The sequence below is a fragment of the Pungitius pungitius genome, chromosome 8, assembly GCF_949316345.1.
Source record: "Pungitius pungitius chromosome 8, fPunPun2.1, whole genome shotgun sequence".
Taxonomy (NCBI): Eukaryota; Metazoa; Chordata; class Actinopteri; order Perciformes; family Gasterosteidae; genus Pungitius; species Pungitius pungitius.
In genome coordinates, this window is record NC_084907.1 from 19298655 (window position 1) to 19323908 (window position 25254).

A 25254-nucleotide genomic window follows, 5' to 3' on the forward strand; every position below is an offset into this window, starting at 1 on the left:
GAAATGTCAAAATAGAAAAGGGTTAGTGTGCCATAGAAATGACAGCACTGCATTCCTGCCGTTATGGTGTGGTCCTCTGGTCGCTGCTGGTTTACACCCGTTGTTTGCTGGATCTTAAGGAGTCGGCACTGACGGTAGTGCCTCACTTCAGAAAATGTAAATCATTTTGCAAAGGCACCAAAACATTTGCAAGTACCACAGGGATGTTATCCGCGCCCACGAGAGAAAGACGGGCCGGCCTTCGCTGACATCTAGCGGTCAGGTGATATAACTGCATCTCCGCGTGTGCAGGAAAGGCGAGGAGACATTCCTGCAGTGCGCACGGCTTATGACTTGTCCTCGTCCTCTGTCCCCCCCCCCCCCCCCCCCCCCAGCAGTAATCCCGTGCCTAGTGCAGGATGTCCACGGTAAACCAATAACTATCACGAGGCACGCAACAGCGCAGTGCACCGAGCAATAAACCGATGCAAGTTGTTGAGACATTTGCCTTCATGCGAACGGCGTCAAAAGACCGCTGCGGCGTTGAAGTTGTAGACGTCTTAAAATAAAGGAAATCACGCCGACACATTTAAAAAAAAAAAAAAAATACCAAAAGCAACAATTACATGTTTTTTTTCTTTCTCTGTTAATTATTGAACCGAACAACCCGATCATCACATACAGTCTTTTGTTTGAAAGCTTGTATGGGGAGAACCTCCGCAGTTAAATAAAATGACTGACTGAATTTCGGAGTAAATGCCTGCCCCCTTTTGATGTATTCATGGCTCTCCGATTGTTTCTGCTGTTCACGATCCGACAGCTTTTCTGTAGCTCGCATTCATTGTGAGCGACTGATTTCACCCCAGTGCGTCCATATATATATTTTTTTCTTTTGTTGTAATAACCATCCGAAGGGTTGGTCTATTGTGGAGAATTATCTGAGGCAGTATAGCAAGTGAGCGGCAAAAGCTGTTTCGGGGTCTTTCCGGCTCATAGAAACGACGTCCAAAACGAGAAATACGCTTATGTAATGAGGGTATTACATTCAAAATACGAAATGGATGCACTTTGAGAATTGCAATCACAGTGTGGAGGCATATTTCCAGCAGTTTCTCCCACCCTCTTATCCCAAAACCCGACTTGACAGCCCTGTGCAGCGATGGCATATAGACTCGGATTCAGTCATAGCAGGGCGTTGTTGGAATTTATTTAAAAAAGCACTTGCCCATTCAGCCAGGGTATTTTATGCACTTAAAAAAAAATATTGCACTATTGAAAATCAAGCCACTCGAGGTCACCTTCAATAACAAAATCCACAGGCTACTTTGTGGAAGAACAAATTGCTTTTTCGTGGCAGAAAACTCCACTTATCGAAAGTGGGTCGATTATATGTGCAATTAATTCCAGCTCAACCGTTAACTAAGTGTTGATTCCGCTGGGGATAAACCTAATTTACCGAGTGGACGTGTTGACCCTCGTGTTATTGTCTGAAACAAAGCAAACGGTAGTAATTAATCGGCTTAACTCAGTTTTTTTCTTTTGTGAGGTTTTCTAGATTTTTATTGTGACTGTGTGGTATTTTATTGTGTGTCTCTGTGTGTGTGTGTGAAGATGGAAGTCAGTGTGATGTAGCCGGGCTCACAGGCATAAAGGCGACCGAACATGCGCAGTGGCCATTTGTGCCATATTGGAATGAGGTCGTGGACGAGAACCGCGTCAAGCTAGCGAGATATTTACCGGAGCAACACCGGAACGTCGCCGTTCAACCCCGCAACGCGAAAAGGACCCGCCGCGGCGTCGAGCGCGAACCCGACTTCCGCTCACGTAGCCGTTTTATTTTGAAAGAGTCAACCGGCGACTCTGCGGTCCTCCTCGCGTCAGCTCAACGTTGCTGCGGAGCGAGCAGGCGGAGAGGAACGGCATCTAAAAAAAAAAAAAAAAAACCCACTTGGAAAAACTACTTATCGGTAAGAGGCGAATTTTTCGACTTAATATTCACGTGCTGCGTGTTGTCGGTTACGAGCCCCTCGCCGTGTTTCTCACCGAGGCCGCGCGTCCGTCTTTTTTCCCGTCTCTCAAAAAAAAAAGATGAGCCGGGTTCGGTCGAGTGCAAAAGCGCCCTCGCCGCTCGTCGGGCTGCTCTTGTTCGCTCACGCCCGCCGACGTCCAGTAACTTGACTCGGACACACCGTGCGTCCAGCGTCCCCGCGCGCATCCGCGACCGCGTGTTTATTCATCACAGGGGTCGTTCAAAATGCGCGTCTCTCGGTCGCCGCTCTGTCATGTTCTCCTCATTGTGAAAGTTAGACCGTTCGGCGCTGTAGTCTCTCTCTCTCTCTCTCTCTCTCTCTCTCGTTGCGTTAGCGGCACATCGATGAAACCAAACGCTGCGGCGGTTGGTTTGTCTGGCGCAAAAGCTAGTTTCGGTTCAGCGCTTGTGCGGAGATCCCCGGTCTTTTTTGTTGTTGTTGTTGTTTTTTTTAATTTTTTTTATAGCGCTTGTACCTCCCGTATATTTCCTTACATAATGATGCCGTGTGCCTCGAACAGCTGGCGGTCAGGAGGTTTGCTCCGGAGGTTTGTTCGCGTTTGTTGCCGTATTTGCACGTTGACTTATCGCTTACTTAACTTCCCCGTGTTGTGCAACTCGAGTGACCCGCTGTGTCCCCCCCCCCCCCTCCCGGTGGACGTGCCGCGGTCCGAAGCGTGATCGCTTCTGTCGTTACGTGTGTGCGCACTTTGTGGAGTAAAGGTGAATTTCTTTTTTTCTTTCATTTTCACCATCACCCCCGCCCCCTCCCCCCCCCCTTTTTTTGGTGCTGTGGTTACAGCAGGGAGGCCCGTTGACAGAAGGAGAAGTCCGTTTGACAGATATTAGCAGGCCATCTCCCCAATGACATCAGGAGCGCAGAAAGCCTGTGCAGCTTCAAACCGCAAACACTAGAAATAGCACTTTGTACTTTGGCTTTCATGAGGAAATTATACTGTCTGGATTCTTGTTGTTCAGTGTCTGTACCCTCTTGTTTCAATGCCCTTATTTCACCGAGATAGAAAGAAGAAGAAGAAAGCCCCTCTATACTTAGAGCTATTGACCCCCAGATGGTTTTGGTTTTTATGTTGTCAAGGAGAAGTCAGTCCATGATTTTTCTGCCACCACACCATAACAAAAATATTTTTAAGCTCTCGACTGCTGTTCAGCTTGATCGTCATCACACGCTTCCATGGTAACAGTTTTCTATTATTTATTTTCTAGCAAAGAGATGGTTCCTATGAAAACGGTCCACAGTGCTGGTGATTTAGAATGAGTTCGACTGCTGTTTTTTTTTTAAGCGCGAAGGACAACAGGAAAACTTGCGGTCTATTTTGTTTCATGAGGGTCGAAGGGCAGAAATGTCCAAGACTGATCAATGAAAACCTGAAAACTAATTGCTAAGCTTGATAGTGTTACGGGTAAGAAAACATTGTTTTTGTATTTTGAAAGGAACTTTTAAGCTTTGCAGTGACACATATTGATAACACAGACAATTGGGATGAAACAATTGGAAATAATTAAGCAGATGCCATAGAATAAGGGAAATGTTTCAACAAGTCATTCAATTTTATTGAAAGTTGTCTTTGATTATATTATCCATGTGTGAATGTGCGATTTGTCAGTCTGCACTTCCCAACCACAGACCTCCAGAGGGCTTGTTTTTTCGAAATGCCGCCTCTCGGTGCATGCTAAGTACAGATGAGAACATGATTCACCGAGTACTTGTAAAAGAGGATGTAGTGGGTTTGTGCGTGTGTTTGCGTGGGTGTGTGCACATTTGGCCCTTTTTATCTTTCGGGTTCAGTCAGTCTCCGCCGGTCTTTGCAGAAAGACCCAAAACAAACCACACGGACCGCTCGCTATACATGAAGCCAAAGAAATTTGAGTTGATAGTCCTTTTTAGAAGTGTTTCTAAATGTTGCGTTACGTCTCCGGCTCATCGTCAGACCTTTAGAATACTACTTCTTCACTTAAGGCCCGTATTTCTGTCCACCTCTTTTTTTCCAATCCCATGTCAAGAGTGTGAACCCCCCCCCCCCCCCCCCCCCGGGACAATAAGGCCCTCTGGTGTGTGTGTGTGTGTCAGAGGGAGGGGGAGAAAGACATAGGGAGTCTGGGTCAGGGTCGCGGGTGAAAGGTGGCGCTGATCCGGGTGGAGCACGGGGGGGTCGCGGCGGCAGCCCGCTCCTCGGGGGAGGGGGGGGCTTCTGATGGCGGCCCCCCCGGTTTTAATAGAGACGTCAGGCATGACAAAGACGGGCCTGACAGGCCAGCTGAATGGAGCCGCGGTGACGGAGCGGCTCTCCTCAGCACCCCGCGCACCGCTCTCTCTCCACCTTTGTCACGCCCAGCGCTCCCTTCTGTCTCATTCACGGCGTCCCCCTTGTTGCCCAAACCCATTTCATCTGCTTTCGCACAATGCTCCCGGTCAGTTTGGACGAGTCAAAGCTCGGTTTGACATCTTCTCCTCGTCGGGGCAGGGGAAGTTATACAATACCGTAAAAATAAAAGTCCAAATGAGTTACACAAGAAGAGGAGGTGGAGTTGGATTAGATTAGCATAGTTTTAAAATATTTCCCAGTGATTACGAAGCCGGCCATCTGGTGTCTTGCCGCGGCCACCCTAATGAAAGGCAAATGTGCAGCATATGATTTGAGATTTCATTCATCGCCACCCCTCTCCTGTTTTGCATCGATGAGTCGAGGACCAGACTGAGGCACCTGAATATTGAAATAGCAACAAACTGTTTTATTTCCTAGGCCTCGGAGACCTTAATTTTTTTAGAAAGGCTGAAAAATCTAAACAAATGCTAATTCATTTAATTTTGCCTGCTAGATTTAGTCTTGGATGACCTTGCGTGGTGTTTTGGTTGCTGGTATTTTAGTGCGTACAGATGTTGACTCATGATGTTGTAACTACCCGTGGTCGCTGGCAGGCACGTTGCGTGCGGCTAGATGGACGCGCCTCCTTGTTGTTAACGTGGTAGTGCGTCTCCCCTTTCGGTTTGCAGCTCTATTTTTTTTTTTTGCATATACAATTTGGCTTGTGAACTGCTGAGCGGGCTGATGCAACCAAACAGAAACCTGCTCATTATCTGATACAGCGATACAGACTCTTTACTAATGTGGAGCCCTGCAAACTGCATGTTGAAAGTCATAGAAAACTGCAGCGGATTTCCACAGGTCCAAATCTAGGTTTTTGTCTCTGGGTCGCCAGAGGTTAAAACCGGTGCTCTTCATTTTCTCGCTGGATAATAATCCTTCTCCTATGATCCTCCTCAGAGCCCCTTGTTGCAGGCTTGAGGGGCCACCAGCATGAGTCAGGAGTTGCTGGAGTCTGGTAAGACCTACTCTGTGAACAGCTGCGTGAAATCGCTAAGATAAAAATGTCGCCAAAGTGGTTTGGAAAAACGAGGAACGTGTTGTGTGTTTTCCAGACAGAGACTCCGCTCAGGATGCATCAGACTTCAACTGGGATGACTACCTGGAGGAGACTGGAGCCGTGTCCGTACCCCACCACGCCTTCAAACATGTGGGTGCCGACGCCTTCCACAGCTTCAACGCGCGTCACCAGGGAAATAAAAAAATATTCATTATCGGCTGCTAAACACCCGTGCAGAGTTCTGAAGGAACCGCAAGTTTGCAACTTTGTATTACATCCGATAGTATGACTCCAAATGATGAAACAGCGGCAGTAGACGCCATGAAGCAATCAACAGCATGAGCACACAGGTCGCTGTATTGTCACCAGTAATAACGCTTCTATAAAATCTAGTGTTAACACACGATTCTGAGCTGTGTGCTGAGCCGGCAGGTTTAATTGGAATAAAAGCCTATGGCGTCATAACATAAAAGCAGTCCTCTCACTTCCTTTGTGTTCTTTTGTCTGCTTTCGTAAGTGGCTTTTATGTAACTAGCTGCAGAATGCAAGTAGAGATGGCCTCACCGAGAGCGTGCGCTGATAGTTAATGCGTCCATGCGTCTCCGTTCCTCCGTCCTGGTCTCAGGTGGACCAGGGCCTGCAGACGGGGCTGACCCCGGGCATGAAGCTGGAGGTGTGTGTGCGCGCAGAGGCCGACAGTCCGTACTGGGTGGCCAACATCATCACCACGTGTGGCCAGCTGCTGCTGCTGCGCTACGAGGGCTACCAGGAGGACCGGCGCGCCGACTTCTGGTGCGACCTGATGGCCGCGGACCTCCACCCGCTGGGCTGGAGCCGCCAGCACGGGAAGACCATCAGGGCTCCGGAGGGTAAGGCATCGGCCGGTGGCACGGGGGGTTGCGTGGAGCCCGACTTTCCTGTGGAACTCAACATATTCTTTTTGTAATGAATGGTTCTGTCTCTCACAAAGTACGGCCGCTAGTGTGTCGTCGTGCTGAAGCGATTTCCCTGTATTTCCTCTGTTCATTTTTAGTCAATGTTACGTTAAATGAAATATTGTGAGGCGCTCCATCACACAATTGAAATACTTCCCGTATGTATTCTTTATTTCATAGCAAATGCTGTGATTTCCGACGTGACTAAACACAGTATGTGCACGTTCCTCCCCAGGTGTGCGCGAGAAGCACCAGGACTGGGAGGCCCTGCTGGAAAGGGCACTGGCCGAGGAGTGCAGCGCTCCGGCCAACCTGCTGGAATTGGTAAGGCTGAGGCCCACGGCAGCTGTCCTCCTGAAACTCCTCACACGCCACATGTGCTCTCAAGTCTGTCGGTGCCAAGAGCAAACCAGATCAGAATCGGAAGCCATTTAGATGTTACACCTAAATGGACTCCTGTATGTGTGCTTATGTGATCCATCTGACAATGGTAAATGGAGTTAATATTTTTCCCCGACTTTGTGGTTTTAAAGCGCACACACACAACTTTTAGTTGCTACTGTTATAGCCTGGATTTCCTAATTCAATTGTTTGCGCGCCCATTTTGCTAAGATATAACCACAGAGCAAAAAACGTCCCACTTAAATTTGAACTTTTGAATGAAGTTGATCTTTATGTTAACACAATCTTGTAGCAATCTTGAACACTCGCAGGCATAACCTGAGTAAAGTCCCAAGTCCATAAACCTACACGGCTGCCAGCTTTTGTTTACAGTACCGAGGTTGTGCCGCTGAAAGCAAATGTGCTGCAGGAACAGCCTGTGAAATTCTTTTGCGCCATTAGTTAGCTTTCAGCGAGCGTGCTTCAGTTCTGCCACTTAGTCATGCAGTGCATTCTCTCCCGAGTGCAAATTCCTCACCTTGCCTAGGCGTGTGTTCATTTGTGTTTGTGTGAATGTGCTATCAGCTTCTCATTTACAACCTCCCGCCCCCCCCCACACACACAGTCGCAGCGCGGTAGGGACCCGGTGGAGCTCCTGTGTGCCGGCTGCTACGTGGAGCTCCAGGACGGTGCCGATCCGGGGCTCGTCTGGGCTGCCGAGGTGGAGGAGAACGTCGGGGGAAGGCTGAAGCTGCGCCTTTTGGGCACCGAGGGCCTCCCCGACACGCCCGCAACCCTCTGGCTCTTTTACCTCCACCCACGCCTCCACCCACCCGGCTGGGCCAAAGAGCACGGCTGCACCCTCGGGCCTCCCTCAGGTCGGTGGAACTGACGCGAGTCATATTTATATTTAGAAACAAAAGGGAGAAAAAAAAAACAAATGTGTTGATCTTGCGGTTTACTGCCGAAGCCGGTTTGTCCTGATAGAAGAAAACATGATTACATTCCATGGATGCATGTCCAAATATTTAACTATTTGATATAATCCTGTGATACTGATTCCTTTCATTCAAAGGATTGCTGCGTCAAAAAGAATGTGTAATCACAACTTTATAATGTGACTTATATCAGTATTTTCCAATTCCTTTTCCTCCAATATTCAAAGTGTGAAGGTATCGGCAGACCTTGAAATTGATTTCAGGAGGGAAATAGATTATTGTTCTCGGGGCCATGATCTGCTCATGCAAGTGAATAAAGTTAATATGTAAGTTGTTCGAAGCGCTGGAGGCTGTATCTCTCTCCTGACACCGCTGATCTACCTTCTGGTACCACTGGGAAGCTCTGATGTTTAATGCCAGGCTTTTATTGTACCTGGATGCCTCACTTTTGGGAAAAGTAGTGAGCAATAGCGGTGAATTTAACTGATTTGGGAAAACGTTATACCGTTTGAAGTAATCCTAGCCCTGTACTATTTGTACATTGGGGGGACATTATCTAATTTTTAATAATCAAATATGTTTGTGGTCCGCAGTATTTTTTGGAGAGAAGCTGTTTTTGGTTTGCTCGTTCATTAATTATGGAGACTTGATTTAATGCCCATAACGAGAACTAGCAGTTGTGTTTTGTCATTCCTGTTAAACACCCTTACGACTCGCGTGTATCTGTTTGTTTCAGACCTGCTGTCCCTGCGGACGGAGGCCGAGTGGGAAGAGGTGAGACTGAGGATCAGTGACCTGCCTCAGGACGACGCTCTGACTGCAGAGCTCAGCAAGGTACTGTCCAGCATGCTCTCATTGGCCCAAACACACCTCTGTCTATGGCTTATCCGCAAGTGAAGCTTTGAGAAATATTCATTGTGAAAAGAGTTCTGATGTTCTCCACTAAACTCTGTGTGTGTGTGTGTGTGTGTGTGTGTGTGTGTGTGTGTGTGTGTGTGTGTGTGTGTGTGTTGTGCGCTGTCACAGGATCAGCCTACCATCGCTGCGCATTGTTTCAAAGAAGGAATGAAACTGGAGGCTGTTGACCCTGCGGCTCCTATTTCCATCAGGCCAGCCACGGTCGCCAAGGTAACAGACTTTCCTATCAAATGTGTCCCCTGTGCTGCAATGTTTATCTTTGTTGGCTGCTTATTGACCTCTGTTCCTGACCTAATTGCCTTTGGTGTGACTCGACAGCTGTTAAACAGTTTCTGAATGTTTCCTAAAATTTCCTCTCTCTCTCTCTCTCCACTGCAGGTGTTCAATGAGCAGTACTTCCTTGTGAAGATGGACGACCTCTGTGGTATTGACGACTCGGATTGTGCTGCAAGGTCCTTTCTGTGTCACAGAGACAGTCCAGGGATCTTCCCCACTCAGTGGTGCCTCAAAAATGGACTAACGCTTAGCCCTCCACCAGGTCAGATTTGTCACATGATGTCATTGTTAATGACCAGTGACTTTATTGATTATCCTTGGTATCAGAAAGTAAGGAATGTTATCTTTTCTTCCTCTCTGTCTGTATGTCTTTATTGGTTTCCATTATCTGCTTCTCTCTCTCTCTCTCTCTTTCCATTCTTTCTTTATTTCATGTGCAGGATACCAGGGTGCAGACTTTGACTGGGCCGATTACCTAAAAAAGTGTGAGGCAGAGGCTGCTCCGCAACATTGCTTCCCAACTGTAGGTCAACCTTTCGTTTTAAAGCCTTTTTACAGTTTACACCGCTACAAAATCTCATCAGACTGGCAAACATTTGGAGTTGAGTAACGGGTCAATGTGAGATCAGCTCAAACACTCCATTTGTTATGGCCAAAATAGCAATGAAATGTGAAGTTGTAGATTTTTTTCTTACTGCAGTTGCAGTGCAGACATGCATGAAGACAACCTTGCTACAACTAAATACAAGATTCCTCACTTTTAGCCTACCAAAGTGTTGGATCTAAAGCCTCGTTATTACTTACAAACTACTGTAGGGAAGTGCTGTGGTGTTTTAACTGAAACAGAATATTAAATGAATACAAGTTCTGTCTGTATTGGTTTAAAAAAAAAAAGAAAGAGGAACTGGAAGTGACCACGTTCCTCTGAAAGCATTGTACTGTAGCAGCATATAAAGTGCAACATCGACGGTATCTCATGCCCTGTTTGGGGACTACGGTTTTCTCACCTCTGTAATACTATAATACCCTTAAGCTGACAGGTCAGACAGTTGTCACGGCTGCTTGCAGACGTTGAATTACTTAGGAGGGAATACATTTTGTGTTTTGGTATTCCATACAGACTGAATGTAGGAAATGGGATTTATTTATTTTGACGGACCACATATTAGCCTAGCCACTAGGCATTACCTTCCAACAAATGCTACTTTCCCTTTGTGTTGACCTGTCAGGTGCAGTGTGAGCACAGCTTCAAAGAAGCCATGAAACTGGAGGCGATCAACCTGCTGTCACCGGAGAACATTCACGTGGCCACTGTCACCAGGGTCAAGGGGCAGTACGTCTGGATAAGCCTGGAAGGTGAGAAGCAGGGCCCAGATAATGTGTTTATTTTTAGGAGGGTGGAAGTAGAAAAGTCATTTCTGTCTATTTAACTTCCTCATCTCATTTCCACACTTCCAATCTTGTGCAGATGTATGTTCTTATGCATCCACCATCAACCTGCCCTTCCATCCGGTTGTCTTAATATGATCTTTTTATATATTTTATATTTGCTCCAGCTGAACGGGTTACCGATGTAGTCGGAGGTATAACAGCTGTGTGTTTACGTTTGTGCAGGACTGAAGCAGCCCATGCCAGAGCTGATAGTTCATGTGGACTCCCTCGACATCTTCCCCGTCAGCTGGTGCGAGACAAACGGCTATCCTCTCATCTCTCCAATTAAACCGCCAGGTACACGACATGAGTCATCACAGTGGACCTTCAACACATCTTTAATCATCAGTCGTAACGAGGCTATTGCTAATAATGTAGCTGACAGTATCCTGACTTAAAAACGAGTGTCCTAATGTAACACTGTGGCTGGGGACCCATTAGTCTGTCCTTGTGTTTCAGTTGAAAAAGAGCGGAAGATTGCTGTGGTGCAGCCTGAGAAACAGTGAGTACAGGAACGGAGGGCGGAGGTGTTGACTAAATTATTGGTCTGAATTGTTCGTGTCACTTTGGCCTTCCCACAACTGACCAAACTTTCACCGCTTTACAGCCGAAACTCCCCAAAGTCCTCGTCACCCGACACTGTCAAGCAGCAGATGGCCCACCATTCTGAGACAGGCGAGTGCTGCGTCACAGGTCCCATTGAAGGACTTGGACGTGTCCCTTTCTGTTGACTCTCAATAGTCTGTGGTTAGTTTTCAGAATTTATATCTCATTGCATTTCCACCAGCAGGGCAGGGCAACCGGAAATACTGCTGTCCCAAGATCTACTTCAACCACCGCTGTTTCTCTGGGCCTTACCTTAACAAGGGACGCATTGCAGAGCTTCCTCAGTTCATCGGTCCTGGAAACTGTGTCCTCGTGCTGAAAGAGGTGAGCGTGGCTGGTCCACTCCACACATCTAGTGTTCAGCCTCAGCTGTTTTTTGTGTTTGTTATTGGTTCCATGGTGAACATGGTAGAAAAGATACCTGCTAAGCATCAACATGTTTTTATAGCACTGGTATAATAAACTCACAGGGCTCCTAGCATGATTGTAGAATAGTCTTATAACTGTTAACTGTAACTAGTTATTTTGTTTTGTTTTAAATACTCAAACCAATCTGATCGTGTTGGAGACTTTGAAGTCTCTGAAGTGCATTCACACGTTGCCGTGTGTATCGGCCGTGTCCTACTTATTCACTGTTTCTTTAAGCATGTTATACGGTGTCAGTCAAAATTTGTCGTGATTGTATCGTTATATTATTGTACTTGAGCTATGCATCTTCTTCTATGGTAAGTTCATAATACTCTTAAGAACAATGGCGCATAATGTAGAGGCCAGAAAGGATTGCCACACAACAGTCACATGTTGACGACAATGAAAGTCCCTTCTCGAAATGAATGTGGGAGCTGTTTGATGTTAAAATGCTGCACGTAGCACTGATGCAGATGACCCGCGAGGGCTTTAATCCTCCACATGTCTTTTGTCCAGGTTTTAGGTCTGCTGATAAACTCTGCATACAAGCCCAGCCGTGTGCTGAGGGAGCTGCAGCTGGACCAGGAGAGCCGCTGGCAGGGCAATGGAGAAACGCTCAAAGCCAAGTGAGGGGAAGCACCATTTAATCCTTTGGCTCAGAATACTCGGCTCCGTGGAGAACCTGCAGGGAGTGTAGTGGTGTTTGACGACGGGCCTTTTTGAGCGTGTGTGAAACTGGATTAAACGTGTACCTTGAATGCACAAGGGGAAATAAATAGCTGCACACCAGAACGGAGCACAAGACCCATTCAAGCATTAAATAGCCTGCGATGGCATCTGGGCTACTTTTAAGAGAGACGTTGCTGGTCGTCGCAACGTTTATTGGATAAATTATAGACAGGTTTTTCGTTTTAGGGTGTTGGAAGTCCAAGGCATTTTGCGTTTTGTTTGTTTTCATCAAGCTAACATTGTGTGGAATCTAAAAGAGTGATCACAAAGGATTTGTTGTTGATCCTTGCTTTTCTATGTCAGGTACAAGGGAAAGAGTTACCGGGCGACCGTGGAAATAGTCCGCACTGTGGACCGCGTAGCGGACTTCTGCAGGAAAACCTGCATCAAGCTTGAGTGCTGCCCCAACCTGTTCGGACCTCGCATGGTTCTGGAACACTGCTCCGAGAACTGCTCTGTCCTCACCAAGACCAAATACAGTAGGTGCTTTACAGCAACTGGAGACTGCTGATTGTCGAGACTTCAAATGGTTAATTATATGATCCGGGGTGGCAGACGATGAACATAACTTCTAATTGCCATGATTCTAATCGTGCCTTCTAGCAGTGAACCTTTTCTTCTACTGATTTATTTTTTTTGGACAGCACAAAGCCACTGATTCGTTGCTCACTTTACTGAACCCCTGCACTTTTGGGATGAGGAAAGTCATGCATTTTGATAGCAGCACACATTTACTTATGTTTTCATTTTGCTCCAGACAGCAGATATCCCCCACATGGATTCTTTTACATCCTCTTCCGTCTGATCAATCCGTGTCCATCTCTCTGAATGAAGTCTCGAAATCTCAGACTCGTCAAATGCGTAATTTCCTGTTTTTCGTTTCGCAAGCATATTACTCCGGAAAGAAGAAGACTAAGCGTGTTGGACGTCCACCCGGGGGCCACACCAACCTGGAGGGTGGAGTGAAGCGAAGAGGCCGGAGGCGGAAGAGGAGGAAGCAGCTCTTTGTGCACAAGAAGAGACGATCCTCGGCCTCGGTGGACAACACGCCTGCTGGGTCCCCACAGGTAGCAGCACACATTTGCACGCTCATATTTTCTTCCTGGAGCATTATATTAAAGGAAGCATGAGTCAAGGCTGTTAACATTGATTCTTCCTCACACTTTAATCCGTCCTAATAGACTTGTCCTTGTGTTTTGGCTCACAGGGCAGTGGAGAGGAAGAAGATCTGGATGAAGATGACTCCCTGAGTGACTCCGGCTCTGAACTGCAGGACGATCTCCAGGAGGATTCTGAACCGTCGCTCGGGAAGTCTCGGCCCACCACGCCGTCCCCGTCCCCGCCGGCAACGCCGAGGCCAACCCGCCGAAAACGGAAACCCCGCTCGCCCTCGTTCTCAGACGATGAGAACCGACCTCCGTCACCAAAGGTAACAAAAACCCCAACGGCTTTGGAAATGACTATCACTACATAATGGTCATATTCCAGAGTGTTTTTATATCATTCTATTAACCTATATATTTTATAGGTTTTCATATCGGGTCTTGCTAGTCGTGTATCTTTAATAAATACTTTAATGTGTACTGCCAGGCATAGAATAAAAAAAATCCCTCAAGGACAAAATTAAAGATGTTGAGCACAGTCTCATCTCTTTGCCTCTCCCATCAAATACAACTGCGTTTCTGCCATTTCAATTTTGGAGGATGTTTTCACTGTGACCTGAACTGAGCTCTGAACAGCTATTGCAAAACTAAAACGGCCATTGCTTCTTTTATGAAATGTTCTGGTTTGATACCTTCTCACGTCCTTGAGCTGTGCGATCCCTCTCTGTCTGACTCACCCACTTTTTGTGGGTCTACAGACGTCAAAGGTTGAGCCCCCGCAGAAGTTGTGTTTGGAAACCAGCCCCCTGGAGTGGAGCGTCACCGACGTGGTCCGCTTCATCAGGACCACGGACTGTGCACCTCTGGCACGGATCTTCTTGGATCAGGTAAGAAATGCTAAAAAAACTCAATGGCCACTCCGAATGAGAGCTCTGTCATTTCTACCGCAACGAGGGCATTACACAGCTTGTGTTGTGGTCACAAACAAAAAAATGTCCAGCCCTCCAGCAGTCCGAACGGTTTAAAAAAAAAAATGATATGAATGATTGTTTTCATAGGAGATTGACGGACAGGCACTGCTGCTGCTGAACCTCCCCACAGTACAGGAGTGTATGGACCTGAAGCTAGGACCGGCCATCAAGCTGTGCCACCACATTGAGAGGGTCAAGCTGGCTTTTTATCAGCAGTTTGCAACGTAGCCGACGTGGAATGAACATGGACGTGACTACATACTGTTCTCTGTATTCATTCTGTGAATAACACTGTATTTTCCGATTCTTACTTTTCCAACACTGGACGTCCTTAAGAAACTTGAGTATACAACATTGTGTGGTAAAAGCATGGGCAGAAGGTGGAAAAAAGTGACTCCTAGTGATCACTGAAAAAAATAACAAAGAAGAGCTTCAAAAGATCAAATTTCTCTCATTGAGAAAGACACAGGGGTGGACTGAAAGACAGAAGAACTGGAGACGCTTTGATATCATAAATAAGTGTAAAGGCCTTTTACTGACTCCAGCACATTTTACAAAAAAAGAAAAGCACAAAAAAGCAAGCCATCATCAAGGACAGTTCAAGGTTTTCATGTCCTTATGATGGCTTCTTAATGTATTTTGTCTTCAGTGTCTTAGATTCTCCTTTTTATTTCCTTTTCTTTTTGTGTGGACAAATGAGTGCCAACGCTACAATTTTATTTCCATTGTGGCCATTCGTGGTTTCCTTAAAAGCTGTGATTCACTGGTATTCCCTTTTAATTGTTAAGCCTAAAATATTTGGTGTCTACTCATCAATTGCTAATGTCTGCTGGAGTCAGAAATGAGGTGGTCTTGCCTCATAATCTATAAGTCTAATTTCAGTTTCTTAAAAAAAAATTTGTTACAGATGAGACCCACACTGAAACGCTTGAAAACAAACATTATTTTTCACAGAATCAATTTAACTGAAACTCTAAACTAGGTGTATCCTAGAGCTTTTGTCTATCTAGTTTTGAAAAGAGATTTGCTTGTATCCCTATTGCTATTCCATTGATTGTTTGGTCCATTAATTAAGCAATCAAAAAATGTTTGCACATTGAAAGTTCTAGAATTGCATAAAATACAGTTTGCCAGTTTTCTTTGAATCCACTAGATATGTACATTGCAGTTTTGGAATAATAGTCATTGTGTCCCGTTGCAAGGTAAGGAAGTTGATTTTAGTTTGAACATCAGGCCCCTAAACCATACTGACGTCCTTTGAAACTGTTATCCAGCTGAATTAAGATTCTCCGGTCAACAACAGATATAAAGGGGGCCTTCCTTGCAAGAGATCAAGTTGCTTTATTGTTCAAGCTTCTACAGTATGTAAGAGCGGTTTACATAGTAAGGACTCAAATACAAGCACAAACAAAACCATGTACTGTATGGTGGTATGCAAATATGTGCATGTTTATATATAGTGTAAATAGAATATCCTTAAGAGCAACAGGGTAAGAAAAAAAATTGAGCAATTAGCATAGCATACCTACATAAGCAATGTGTAAATTCCTTAAATATAGGCTACAATATATTTGCACAGAACTTTCTCAAATGTAATGTATTAGAAAATCTAATCTGGCAGCAGTCAATTCTTTGAGCCATTTCATTAACAATTACCTTAATTATAAATGTGCAGACAATACTTTTTAACTGCTTCTGTAAATCAGTTTTCTTTTATCAGTTATTGTAATGTGATTAACTGTAATGTGCTTCATTTTTTGTGAGGGCAACAAAACTTTGTTTTTCTCTTTTACTTGTGGAGCATCTTTTTAATTCGTATTTGAAAATTATCCCAGTGAAAGACTGCGATTAAAACTGTGAACAATTGTAGCAGGCTTCCCATTTTGGTCTTTTTTTACCAACATTTGCAGCACATAGATAACTACCAACTCAATAACAAGACTAGAAGACTACTATGTTACATACAAGACGATTAACCTTCATACACATAGTTAAAAACAAACAGGGGTATAAGGTGGAAACGCCCGTCCGTTTATTTACCAAGAGTCCTACATATCCCAGCATGCATTTCGTGCTTACGCAGGTCACGTGCCCCAACGTCTGTCAACATGAGTGGGCACTGCTGTGCAGGGATGTGCGCGAGTGACCTGCAATTCATTTTAAAATATATTTAGATAAGTTACTTTTTGCGAGCGCTAAAGTTACAATAAACCAGTGCAACCGCAGTTGTTGGCGCCGGAAACAAAACACATTTTCACTTGCCTTGCGCCAGCTTATTTAAACTCGGCGTTTAGCTTGGCGCTAGCTAGCTAACGATAGGCGAGCAGCGATAGCAAAAGCCGATGGGGCGCCTCGCTTCACTTTGAAACGTTGGTTTTCTCGCAAAATTCCCCTTTTTGGTGACCCGCATTAACATACGTTGTTTGGGGTCTATTTAAGTAGCCAGATGTCACGCCTGTGTGGTGTGTCTGGTACTAACGTTAGCTCTCATTTTTTAAGTCGAGCCAACGAATGTCACCGGTGCACAGACCTCCTAAATTAGCATTTGGTTCTGAACGTTAGTGTGTAAACGTGTAAACGTCAGGTCACAGCTCAGTCATTGCAACTTCCATCAACCTTTTTTGTGGCGACGGCTTCACTCCGAACAGCCAACACATCGTGGATGTCCGAAGCAGGAGAATGTGAGTGTGCGCTCGACGGGGAGAGGATGCCACCATCTTTCGCCGAGGACTGTCCGGCTTAGCATATCAATCGGCCGACCGACAACCGCAGGAGGCGACTGAGAAGGACACGAGAGTCCGCGACAAGCTTTATCCAGCTCTTCTGTCCCATGGCCGCGGTTGGAGGCCCCAACGTGCTGTCCCAGCTCGGGGACGGGGCACCGGCAGGTCCATTGTCCGTCGCCAACACGTCCGTGTCCGCGTCCCCGACTCCAGGTCCGGAGACCCGGGGTTGCGAGAATGGCGCCTTGATGGACTCGTTCGGGATTTTCCTGCAAGGACTTCTGGCCGTGATGGCTTTCAGCATTCTGATGCGTGAGTATGTCCACCGGGCTGGGTGGCACTCAGCCACTGACGTGCCAGGGCAATTATCCAATGGCATTGATCGGTTAATCAAGGGTATTGATATTCGCTGTGAGGCCCGAGTCTGACAATCAACCATACAATTGACTTCTTGGGTCTTTTTAAGTGAAATGCACGATACTTCTTCTGTTCATGTGAAGGGGTTGGCTGTGGGTTTAATAAAAGCTGACTCCACAACTCCATGCACATGAACTTTCCTTCTACACAGGTTAAATTTAGAGGGGCCCCCCATCATAGGGCGTATGTCTCGCAGGTGGCAGTCAGTTCGTGGAAACAGAGTGATGATGGACTAAAAGTCTTCTTCTAGCATTGAAGATGCGCGTTGCAGCTCACTCAAATATGGCCTGCAGTTCCAAGTCACTAGAGGGATGTCTGATTTGCAGTCAGAAGTCTGCCGTGGTGGATACATGGCAACTTACGTCTGGGTCAGCGTCTCGAACAGCACCCACAGCTGTGTGACCTCATGGGGCCTCACTTTTGTGTCCCAGCAGCTTCAAAGCTATGAGGAATGTTTAGCATTTGGAAAAAAAAATTGGGTTCCCTCGAGGCCACTCTCTGAGCACACGGAGAAGGCCTCTGGCTCCGGTCACGTCCCACCCAGCTGCACACAGGGCGGGTTTTAGTCTGAAGTCATACTTGCGCTCAAAGCAGAAACTGAGGTCATAGTTCGCAGTATTGCCGGCCTGCAAGTCAATTGAGAAAATGGCTGGGCATCAAAGCAGTATTTAGAGCAAGATTTGAGAGGGGGGGGTGGGGTTCTCTTTGTGAAGTAAGTGGCCTGTGTAGAAGGTAAAGTAATAGCCCAGCTATTATCTAATGATAATGTATCTGATGTTAGAAAATGTACTTGGGGATGTCACATTGTAGTAAAGGTGGCCTCTCATTATGCAGCTTGTGTGTGACAAGCTGCATAATGACAGATAAAAGGAGACAAGCCCTCTCACTCATTAATAATCATTGTTAACTGATTCAAACGCAGAGATTAATTAAAGTGAGGTCTGTGGGGAAAAGCCCCACAGATACATTTAGTCATTGAGTAATTAGTTATATTTCAAAACAAACATTTCCAACAAACATCCCAATGTTCATCATTTCTGCATTATCTCCTTTCTTGAAATGGTCGGATTATGATGTAACAATGAAGTTTTTCTGATTCTCCCTTTTTGCCATGTCTGAAAGAAATGTCTCTGTTTCCTGTAAACTTGGCAGTGAACTGAAATTGTGGGCATAAAATGAATAATTTCACAGCTACTGTACCACAGAGTAGGTTAGGGTGCTTACCAGGGCCACTAGTTCTTCTTCCTCTGGGACCATCAACATATTGTTATTAGCCTGTGTTTAGTCTGTCTCAATTTAACTCATTCAGTTCCACTTGAAAAGGCAGAATGTCAGTCCACATAAAAATGTCTGTTGAAGGTAACAGACTGCCTCCTTTAAAACCAACTAAATGCTCATTGAACACATAACAGCTCCCCTGAGGGACTTCAACTCTGTTAAATACAAACAAAACATATTCAGTTTGATTGATTCTGTGTTTCTGCGTGATCCATATTCAAATCCCATGAATCACTGTGGTGTACTTTATCCTTTGCAGTGAAACGCTTCAGGGAGCCAAAGCACGAGCGGAGACCCTGGAGAATCTGGTATGGCTCAACCAACTTTAAATTCTTTCTCTAGAAAGGCATCAATGAATCCCGCCGGAGGGCTTCTGAAGCATATGAACTGTCTCTGCAGGTTCCTGGACACCTCAAAACAGGCCATTGGGATGCTGTTCATCCACTTTGCTAATGTCTACTTATCAGACCTTACAGAAGAGGATCCTTGCTCCCTGTGAGTCAATCCTGCGTTTGAATGTTCTAAATTTAACTTTATTTTAGACTAGTACACAAGAAGGGGTTGAAGTCCGTTTTGTAGGAAAGCTCCCACCACCAATTCAAATGACATTTACCCTTCTGTCTCTCAGATACCTCATTAACTTCCTTTTGGACGCTTCTCTGGGCATGTTGCTCATCTACGCTGGGGTGAGAGCTGTCAGTGCGATTGTGGAGTGGAGGCAGTGGGACTCCCTGCGTTTCGGTGAATACGGTGAGGACCGTGTGTGTGTGTGTGTGTGTGTGTGTGTGTGTGTGTGTGTGTGTGTGTGTGTGTGTCACAATCGAGTCGGAACTCTGGAACATTCCTGAAATGCCTGTGAAGCCCAATGGAGGGCAGTAGCTATCTGTCCTCCATGATGCAGTGCTGCAATGTCATTTCTTCTTCTGCCACTTTGCGTATCACTGAAGCAGTAAACTCGGATCTGTGCTTCATAATTTGTACACATAGCTAAGCACATCTTTTTCACAGAAACTTGTCCTTCCGTTTGTGTGTGTGTGCGTGTGCGTGTGTGTGCGCACGCGCAGGCGAGCCAGTGCAGTGCACCGCTTGGTTGGGCCAGTGTATCCTCTACATCCTCATCATGGTGTTTGAGAAAGTCCTAATCATGCTGGTCCTCCTCATTCCCGAGTGGAAGAAGGTGAGAAGAAATGAGTTAAACCAATTAGAAAAAATGAGCGCGCAGTAATGTCATGATCTTTTTATTTTGAACTACATAGGCAATTTAATACGGCTTAAAACTTTAACAATTCCTTCAACATATTGTCCTGTTCGGTAAACACTCCTTTAGATGACTCTCCGTGTGCTCCAGTAGACCATCCTTTTACTTTATCACTGCGCCTACTGACCTTTGACCTCTTAATCCAAGGCTTGGAGTGCTGTGTATATATGCTAATGTTTGTGTGTGTGTGTGTGTGTGTGTGTACGCTCTTGTGCTTTTTGTCGCAGCTGTCTCTCCTCAACCCCATAGAGAACCCTGCCCTGGAACTGGCCATCGTCATGCTCATCGTTCCCTTCTTCATCAACGTAAGTCTGCTGTTCAACAGATCCCCTATTTTACATCCCCACGGGGGCAGAATGTCATTCACGCCAGTGCTTTCCGTTTTTCTCCTTTAGGCTCTCATGTTTTGGGTGGTAGATAATTTTCTCATGAAGAAGCACAGAACAAAAGCGAAGCTGGAGGAGAGAGAGGAGGACTCGCGGGGCAACAGCAAGGTGCGCTACAGACGAGCGCAGTCACATGACGACTCTGAGTCTGAGGTACGTCTCACTAGTAATGCGGACGCTAAGTAAAGATCGCAGGCATAGACTGATAATGTATTATATTACTAATAATACATAGTTAGCCAATGTGTTTACCTGCTATTAGGGCTGGGCGGTATATAAGATTTCGTACAGTATGAATTCCTCATTCCACAGTATGAAGCTCACAACAAGAAGTTACCTTGTTGCTACACGGGAAAGCGCGATACGGGAGGAACAGAGATGCACCAACACAACTTGTGCCCAAGACAGGGTCTGTGTGTGTTTGGAGGGTTTTTGGCAGAGGTGTCAAACGTATTCACATTCATTACTCAAGTAGAAATATAGATAGTAGGGTTTAAAAAGTATCAACTCAAGCGTTTTACTTGAGTAAAAGCATAAAAGTACTGCTTTCTGGGAGAAAGAAAATCTACCTAAGTAAGGGAACAAAGTATTTGTTCTCCGTTACTTGACACCTCTGGTTTTTGGTTTTGGAAAATCCGATCAGAAAATGGTTTATTGCAAATCTGTCGAGCCGCTGATGGCAGCCTCAACAAGTTAGCGCGCTAACGAGCTAACCCGCCGGCCAGCAAGCGGCGAACAGCTGATGGGGGTAGCTGGCGGTCCTTTTCGGGTTCAATGACGTGTTGACTTCTACCGGTATTCCGTCAGAATCTTTCTGAATTCCGTGGCATGGATTTTTGGGCACACAGCCCTACCTGCTATCAACACCTCCGAGGTGGACCGCTGAAGAAGACGGAGGGAATCGGCACACAGCATGGCACGCTTTTGTCCGCTGTTCCTGATCTCCGGTACCGATGGCCGGTGTATAACGGTCAAACTTGCTTGGAGGATCTTTTTTAAATTTGTTACAGTTGCCCAGGTCACGGTTCCCCAGTTCTTTTATAAGCTTGTAAAGCAGATGAGTCCAATGCAGAGTTCTTATTAGACAAAACACCCACCACTCTACCACTCACTGCACAGTATTTTTTACTTTGGAAGGTTCCTAACTTAGTGAAGTATTTCAAATGGCAGCCATGATGAGAGCAGGTCAAATGTTCTTAATGCCCAGGATAGAAGCGTCATTCCTTCCTTTCAAAGCACCACAGGTAAATAGCAGCAAATTATACCAGTGATTTCCAGTAATAGCAGACACAGTTTGAGATGGGTCATTACTTTGTGGATTTGTCATGCCCTAATTTGGGCACATTCAGCTTTCAGGCCCAGAAGGAGGATGGAAACCCATGATTCATTTTCATTTGTCCATCTTTACTGCTGATATTTTTGAAGTTGGTTCATTGATTTGAGCAACTCCATGTTCTGTCTATGAATGTTACTTGCATTTCATTTTTTTTAAAATCATGAAAGGAGATGTGAAGCTGCTTTACAAGGCTTTTTAACATTTGAATGGTCAAAGCAGTGCAAACAAAAGCCCGCTTCACGGTCTGTTGCACAAGCTGCTAGTGTTCTGCCCCAATAGTGGTGAGCGTGCTCTCACCACAGCGTGGTGGTGTTGGGGGTGTTGGGGGTGTTGGGGGAGGGGCGGTGCTCGGCTCACACAGATGTTACTGCTTTCAGCAGGGAGCTGAGACCAGAGGGCTAGTGGCGCAATGGATAACGCGTCTGACTACGGATCAGAAGATTCTAGGTTCGACTCCTGGCTAGCTCGAGTTTTTTTGCCGTTATTGGGGTGAAATGTAATTTTAGGAAAAAAAGGTGACTCAATTAGATGACTTAAAATATACCTCCTGTCCCTTTTTTGTTTCTCGCCTCTTCATCTTTTCAGTACATTTTGAGTTTTGAAGAAACGAGACCACGTTGAGCATTCAGCAGCGTGTACATGTCACTATAGAGAAGGGCTTGTAGCTTATGCATACAACAGGAAGCGTAGTGAAAGGGTGATACACACAACTTCTCCTTTCAACACACAGGAAGAAGATGCATGTTTAATTTCCATAGTTGCTTCTGGCGCTCTATTTTCTCCTGGCCGTTTTGATGCTTTTCTGACGTCTGAAGCCCTAGAACTGAGAGGGCAACGCTGCTGTTACATTTCTTTTTTTAATTGTTTTTTGAGAGTCAATGGAAGTGAAATAGGAAAGTGCTGCACCCTCTTATTGATCACGATCAAGTTTTGCAAATAATGTGCCTTTTGGAAACTCCTTTGTGCAGCTTCCCCTCCCCCTGTTGTGATCTGACGAGAGTTAAGGGTGTCCCTGTGATCTGTGTTACTACTTTGAGCCGTTGAAAGCTGAATATTTCTACCAACCCACCTACATTTCTGTGTAGATCTGACTAGTCTTTCCTTCCACCGTTTGTGAAAACCAGTGTTCCTTCCTAGCAGCACACGAAGCTGCGTGCCACAGATTTGACCGACTCTTTGTCCGCTTCCCCCCCCCCCCCCCCCCCCCGCTATTTTCCAGATCCTCTTCTCAGCAGACGATGAAATGGACGAGTCTGACGAAGACGACGTCCGACGCCTCACCGGCCTGAAGGCCGTGAAGAAGAAGAAGCTGCGCATGGGGATCCCGGTTTGACGCGCGTGCCTCATCCGAGCTGTCCCACAAAGATCCAGTGTCGGCCTTCGGAGTAGACACAATCCTTTCAGCCCCAGGATGCCCTGTGACACAAGAGTGTACTGTAGTCTAAGCCCTTTTGTCGTTGACCCCTGAAGGAACTATGTCTAACCTGACAACATGCTCAACACTCTGGGAGATATCTTTACGGTAAACCAGGTACATCGGAGCGCTGTCTCATCTTGATGTGACACTCCTGTCGTGAGGTGTTGTGTTTTTGAAGAAAAAAAAAATGAGGGGCAAAAGAATCATCAACAAAATTAACATTGTTAAATCCTTCTTGTATGCATAATAGGAAAACCGTAACACTGGTCTGATACTGTTTGGACTCGTGTGTGTGTGTGTGTGTGTGTGTGTGTGTGTGGGGGGGGGGTGTCGGGGATGAATCTAACGGGCCACAACAGAACCAAACATCATGCAAAACTGTTGGGTGGGTTTGTTACATGTGATCGTCTATCGTGTCCTCTTGGGTGATTGTATTCCTGATAGGTCGATTCCATTTGAAACATGTCTTACCTTTTGTTTCCTCATGTAGATGTACCACCATGGCCTGGGATGCCTATAAGTGTGTGTGTGTGTGTGTGTGTGTGTGTGAGAGAGAGAGGGTGTTCACGGACACACCTTTAACCAAGACGAGCATCGCGTCAGAGTGCTTGAATCACTGCATTGATGCAAAGTGGAACTCTTTCCAGTTCCACCCCTCACTACTGCATATCCTGTTGTGTGCTGTTACCATGTCAAAGAGCACAAACCTTCCATTTTAGGGCCTGTCGGACTGCAAGTACAGGAGTGCTATCAGCTCAGCTTGTGTCTGCCGTCTGTGTTTGTTTGTGACACTGATTGTGTGTTCTCGTCGTGTCTTTGCTCTCATTTCAAGTTGTCGGGGTCTTGTTTTTCTTTAATAGTTTTTGATCGTTCTTTTTGGGCCAAAAAAGGCGACTGTGCTTGTCTCAAAAGTGTTCTTTATTCCTCCAACAGAGAGAGTAGATGTGGGAACCATCTATTGCACAATTTCCAATTCCTCAAAGCTTAACTTTTCCTTTTGTCTTTGTGGGATTTTAGTGTTTTTGTTACAATAATGTGCCTGAGGGAAAATACCAGCAGGTTTTTGTTTGTTTTGATAGTTTTTTTTTTTTTTTTTGCGACTTTTTATTCAGAGCTTCAGGTGTTTAGGCATGAAGCAGCATTCAGCTGGCTCTGATGTTAAGAATGTGACATGCATCGACCTCAACTGTTAAGTGACCGTGGACCAGACAGGCGGGAGAAAGGGGGGGCGGGGGGGGGGGGTGTAAATATACAGTATACCTGCATGTACTGGCGTGTGCTGCATGCATGTGTCCGAGGGTTGCAGCTGGTCCTGTTTCTACTAAACGGAGAGTGACTTGTACTGTAACTTAGTAAGCGCGGTGATGGGGAGGATGATTTCATCGGGATGCTTTTGGCCCGTCGACGGGGAATAAATGGCACGCGCGTTTTAACGGAGAAGCAAATTTCTCCTCAGCTGGGACAAAGAGGGCTTTGAGTATTTAGCGATGTGAAACTACGAGATGACGACATGGCAAGTGGTGTGGGGTAAATTATCATTATAAATGCTTTTCCAATAAAAAAAAAATGTGAAACACTATCGTGATTCTCCCACAGCCGTCCTGACGGCGTTTCATCCTGTGTCGGTACACAAAACCCGTGGCACCACCGGATCGATGCGGGAGATCTACGAGGGGATCGAAAGAACGCAAACAATTGTGTGTGTTTTTGCTACACTTTGACAAACACACACACACACACACACACACACTACAGATTTGGTTAGAGGTGCATTCACCACTGGAGCTATCTGACCTTCAGTCATTCAGTGATTCTACATCCAAAAATACATCCATCTGGTCACGTCTTACAAACGGCAAACGGTAAGACACGCGTTTAGCGACAGGCGTCGTTGTGAGATTGTGTGTCTTTGCCTCTCCCGTTACTCTTAATATGTTATCTGCCTTCAAAATATTCAGATCATGCTCGCTCTGAAAAATCATTGATCATGTCTTTATAACATAGCAAGATGATACATCAAATCAGTAAAAACATTGCTTTTCTTGACTTTTGACCTTTATACTGAATATATTTATGCTGTCTATGTGACCAGTTGAGTCTTTTCTCTTATCCGAGTAAGGCAGACAGTTCAGGCAACACTGAGGAGTCTGAGCCCCCACAGTGTCAGAATGAGGTGTAACTGTCTGCTCTGCGATGACGGAGTAACTTTACTCACTATTTCACAAGCTGGGCGACGCAAAGAGAATCAATGAAAGATACATTTAAGAAGCATCACTCTCCCAGGATAGTCTTTCCCCCTGACAATATTGACTCACACAGATTTAGAAGATTAAGCAATTGGCGCAAATACT

The 25254-nt window shown here is 45.7% G+C and overlaps 2 protein-coding genes and 1 non-coding gene across 5 annotated transcripts; all 3 read left to right on the forward strand.

Annotated features, from left to right (window-relative positions):
* The first annotated feature begins 1601 nt into the window (after nucleotides 1–1601).
* On the forward strand, nucleotides 1602–15957 carry sfmbt1 (Scm like with four mbt domains 1). 3 transcript variants are annotated; one of them, XM_037448109.2, is made up of 21 exons: nucleotides 1602–1946; nucleotides 5293–5350; nucleotides 5448–5542; nucleotides 6018–6261; nucleotides 6563–6651; nucleotides 7334–7586; nucleotides 8383–8480; nucleotides 8673–8774; nucleotides 8943–9102; nucleotides 9281–9363; nucleotides 10070–10196; nucleotides 10455–10568; nucleotides 10731–10773; nucleotides 10879–10946; nucleotides 11062–11201; nucleotides 11802–11911; nucleotides 12318–12493; nucleotides 12903–13081; nucleotides 13222–13443; nucleotides 13876–14004; nucleotides 14176–15957. In XM_037448109.2, the coding sequence occupies exons 2-21, from the start codon at nucleotides 5326–5328 to the stop codon at nucleotides 14314–14316; spliced, it is 2598 nt and encodes an 865-aa protein (XP_037304006.2). In that variant the 5' UTR covers nucleotides 1602–1946; nucleotides 5293–5325; the 3' UTR covers nucleotides 14317–15957. The 3 variants fall into 3 exon arrangements, with proteins under 3 accessions (XP_037304006.2, XP_037304007.2, XP_037304008.2); XM_037448110.2 differs by lacking the exon at nucleotides 1602–1946 and adding an exon at nucleotides 2535–2556; XM_037448111.2 differs by lacking the exon at nucleotides 1602–1946 and adding an exon at nucleotides 2798–3203.
* Nucleotides 15958–16088: 131 nt separating this feature from the next.
* On the forward strand, nucleotides 16089–24518 carry stimate (STIM activating enhance). Its single transcript, XM_037448112.2, has 8 exons — nucleotides 16089–17123; nucleotides 18766–18814; nucleotides 18906–19001; nucleotides 19135–19256; nucleotides 19571–19683; nucleotides 19992–20069; nucleotides 20160–20303; nucleotides 22706–24518. Exons 1-8 carry the CDS (start codon nucleotides 16919–16921, stop codon nucleotides 22817–22819), a joined length of 921 nt encoding a protein of 306 aa, XP_037304009.1. The 5' UTR covers nucleotides 16089–16918; the 3' UTR covers nucleotides 22820–24518.
* Nucleotides 21882–21954, forward strand: trnar-acg (transfer RNA arginine (anticodon ACG)). The gene has a single exon. It is a non-coding gene; the product is annotated as a tRNA-Arg (tRNA).
* Nucleotides 24519–25254: the final 736 nt, after the last annotated feature.

Bases quoted from the DNA above. Each gene is read 5' to 3' on its own strand.
- sfmbt1 (XM_037448109.2), top strand. From the start codon at position 5,326: ATGAGTCAGGAGTTGCTGGAGTCTG. The intron at 10,569-10,730 runs GTACACGACATG...CTTGTGTTTCAG, and splicing joins CTCTCCAATTAAACCGCCAG to TTGAAAAAGAGCGGAAGATT. The intron at 12,494-12,902 runs GTAGGTGCTTTA...TCGTTTCGCAAG, and splicing joins CCTCACCAAGACCAAATACA to CATATTACTCCGGAAAGAAG.
- stimate (XM_037448112.2), top strand. From the start codon at position 16,919: ATGGCCGCGGTTGGAGGCCCCAACGTGCTGTCCCAGCTCGGGGACGGG. The intron at 18,815-18,905 runs GTATGGCTCAAC...CTGTCTCTGCAG, and splicing joins CGGAGACCCTGGAGAATCTG to GTTCCTGGACACCTCAAAAC. The intron at 19,257-19,570 runs GTGAGGACCGTG...GCGCACGCGCAG, and splicing joins CCTGCGTTTCGGTGAATACG to GCGAGCCAGTGCAGTGCACC.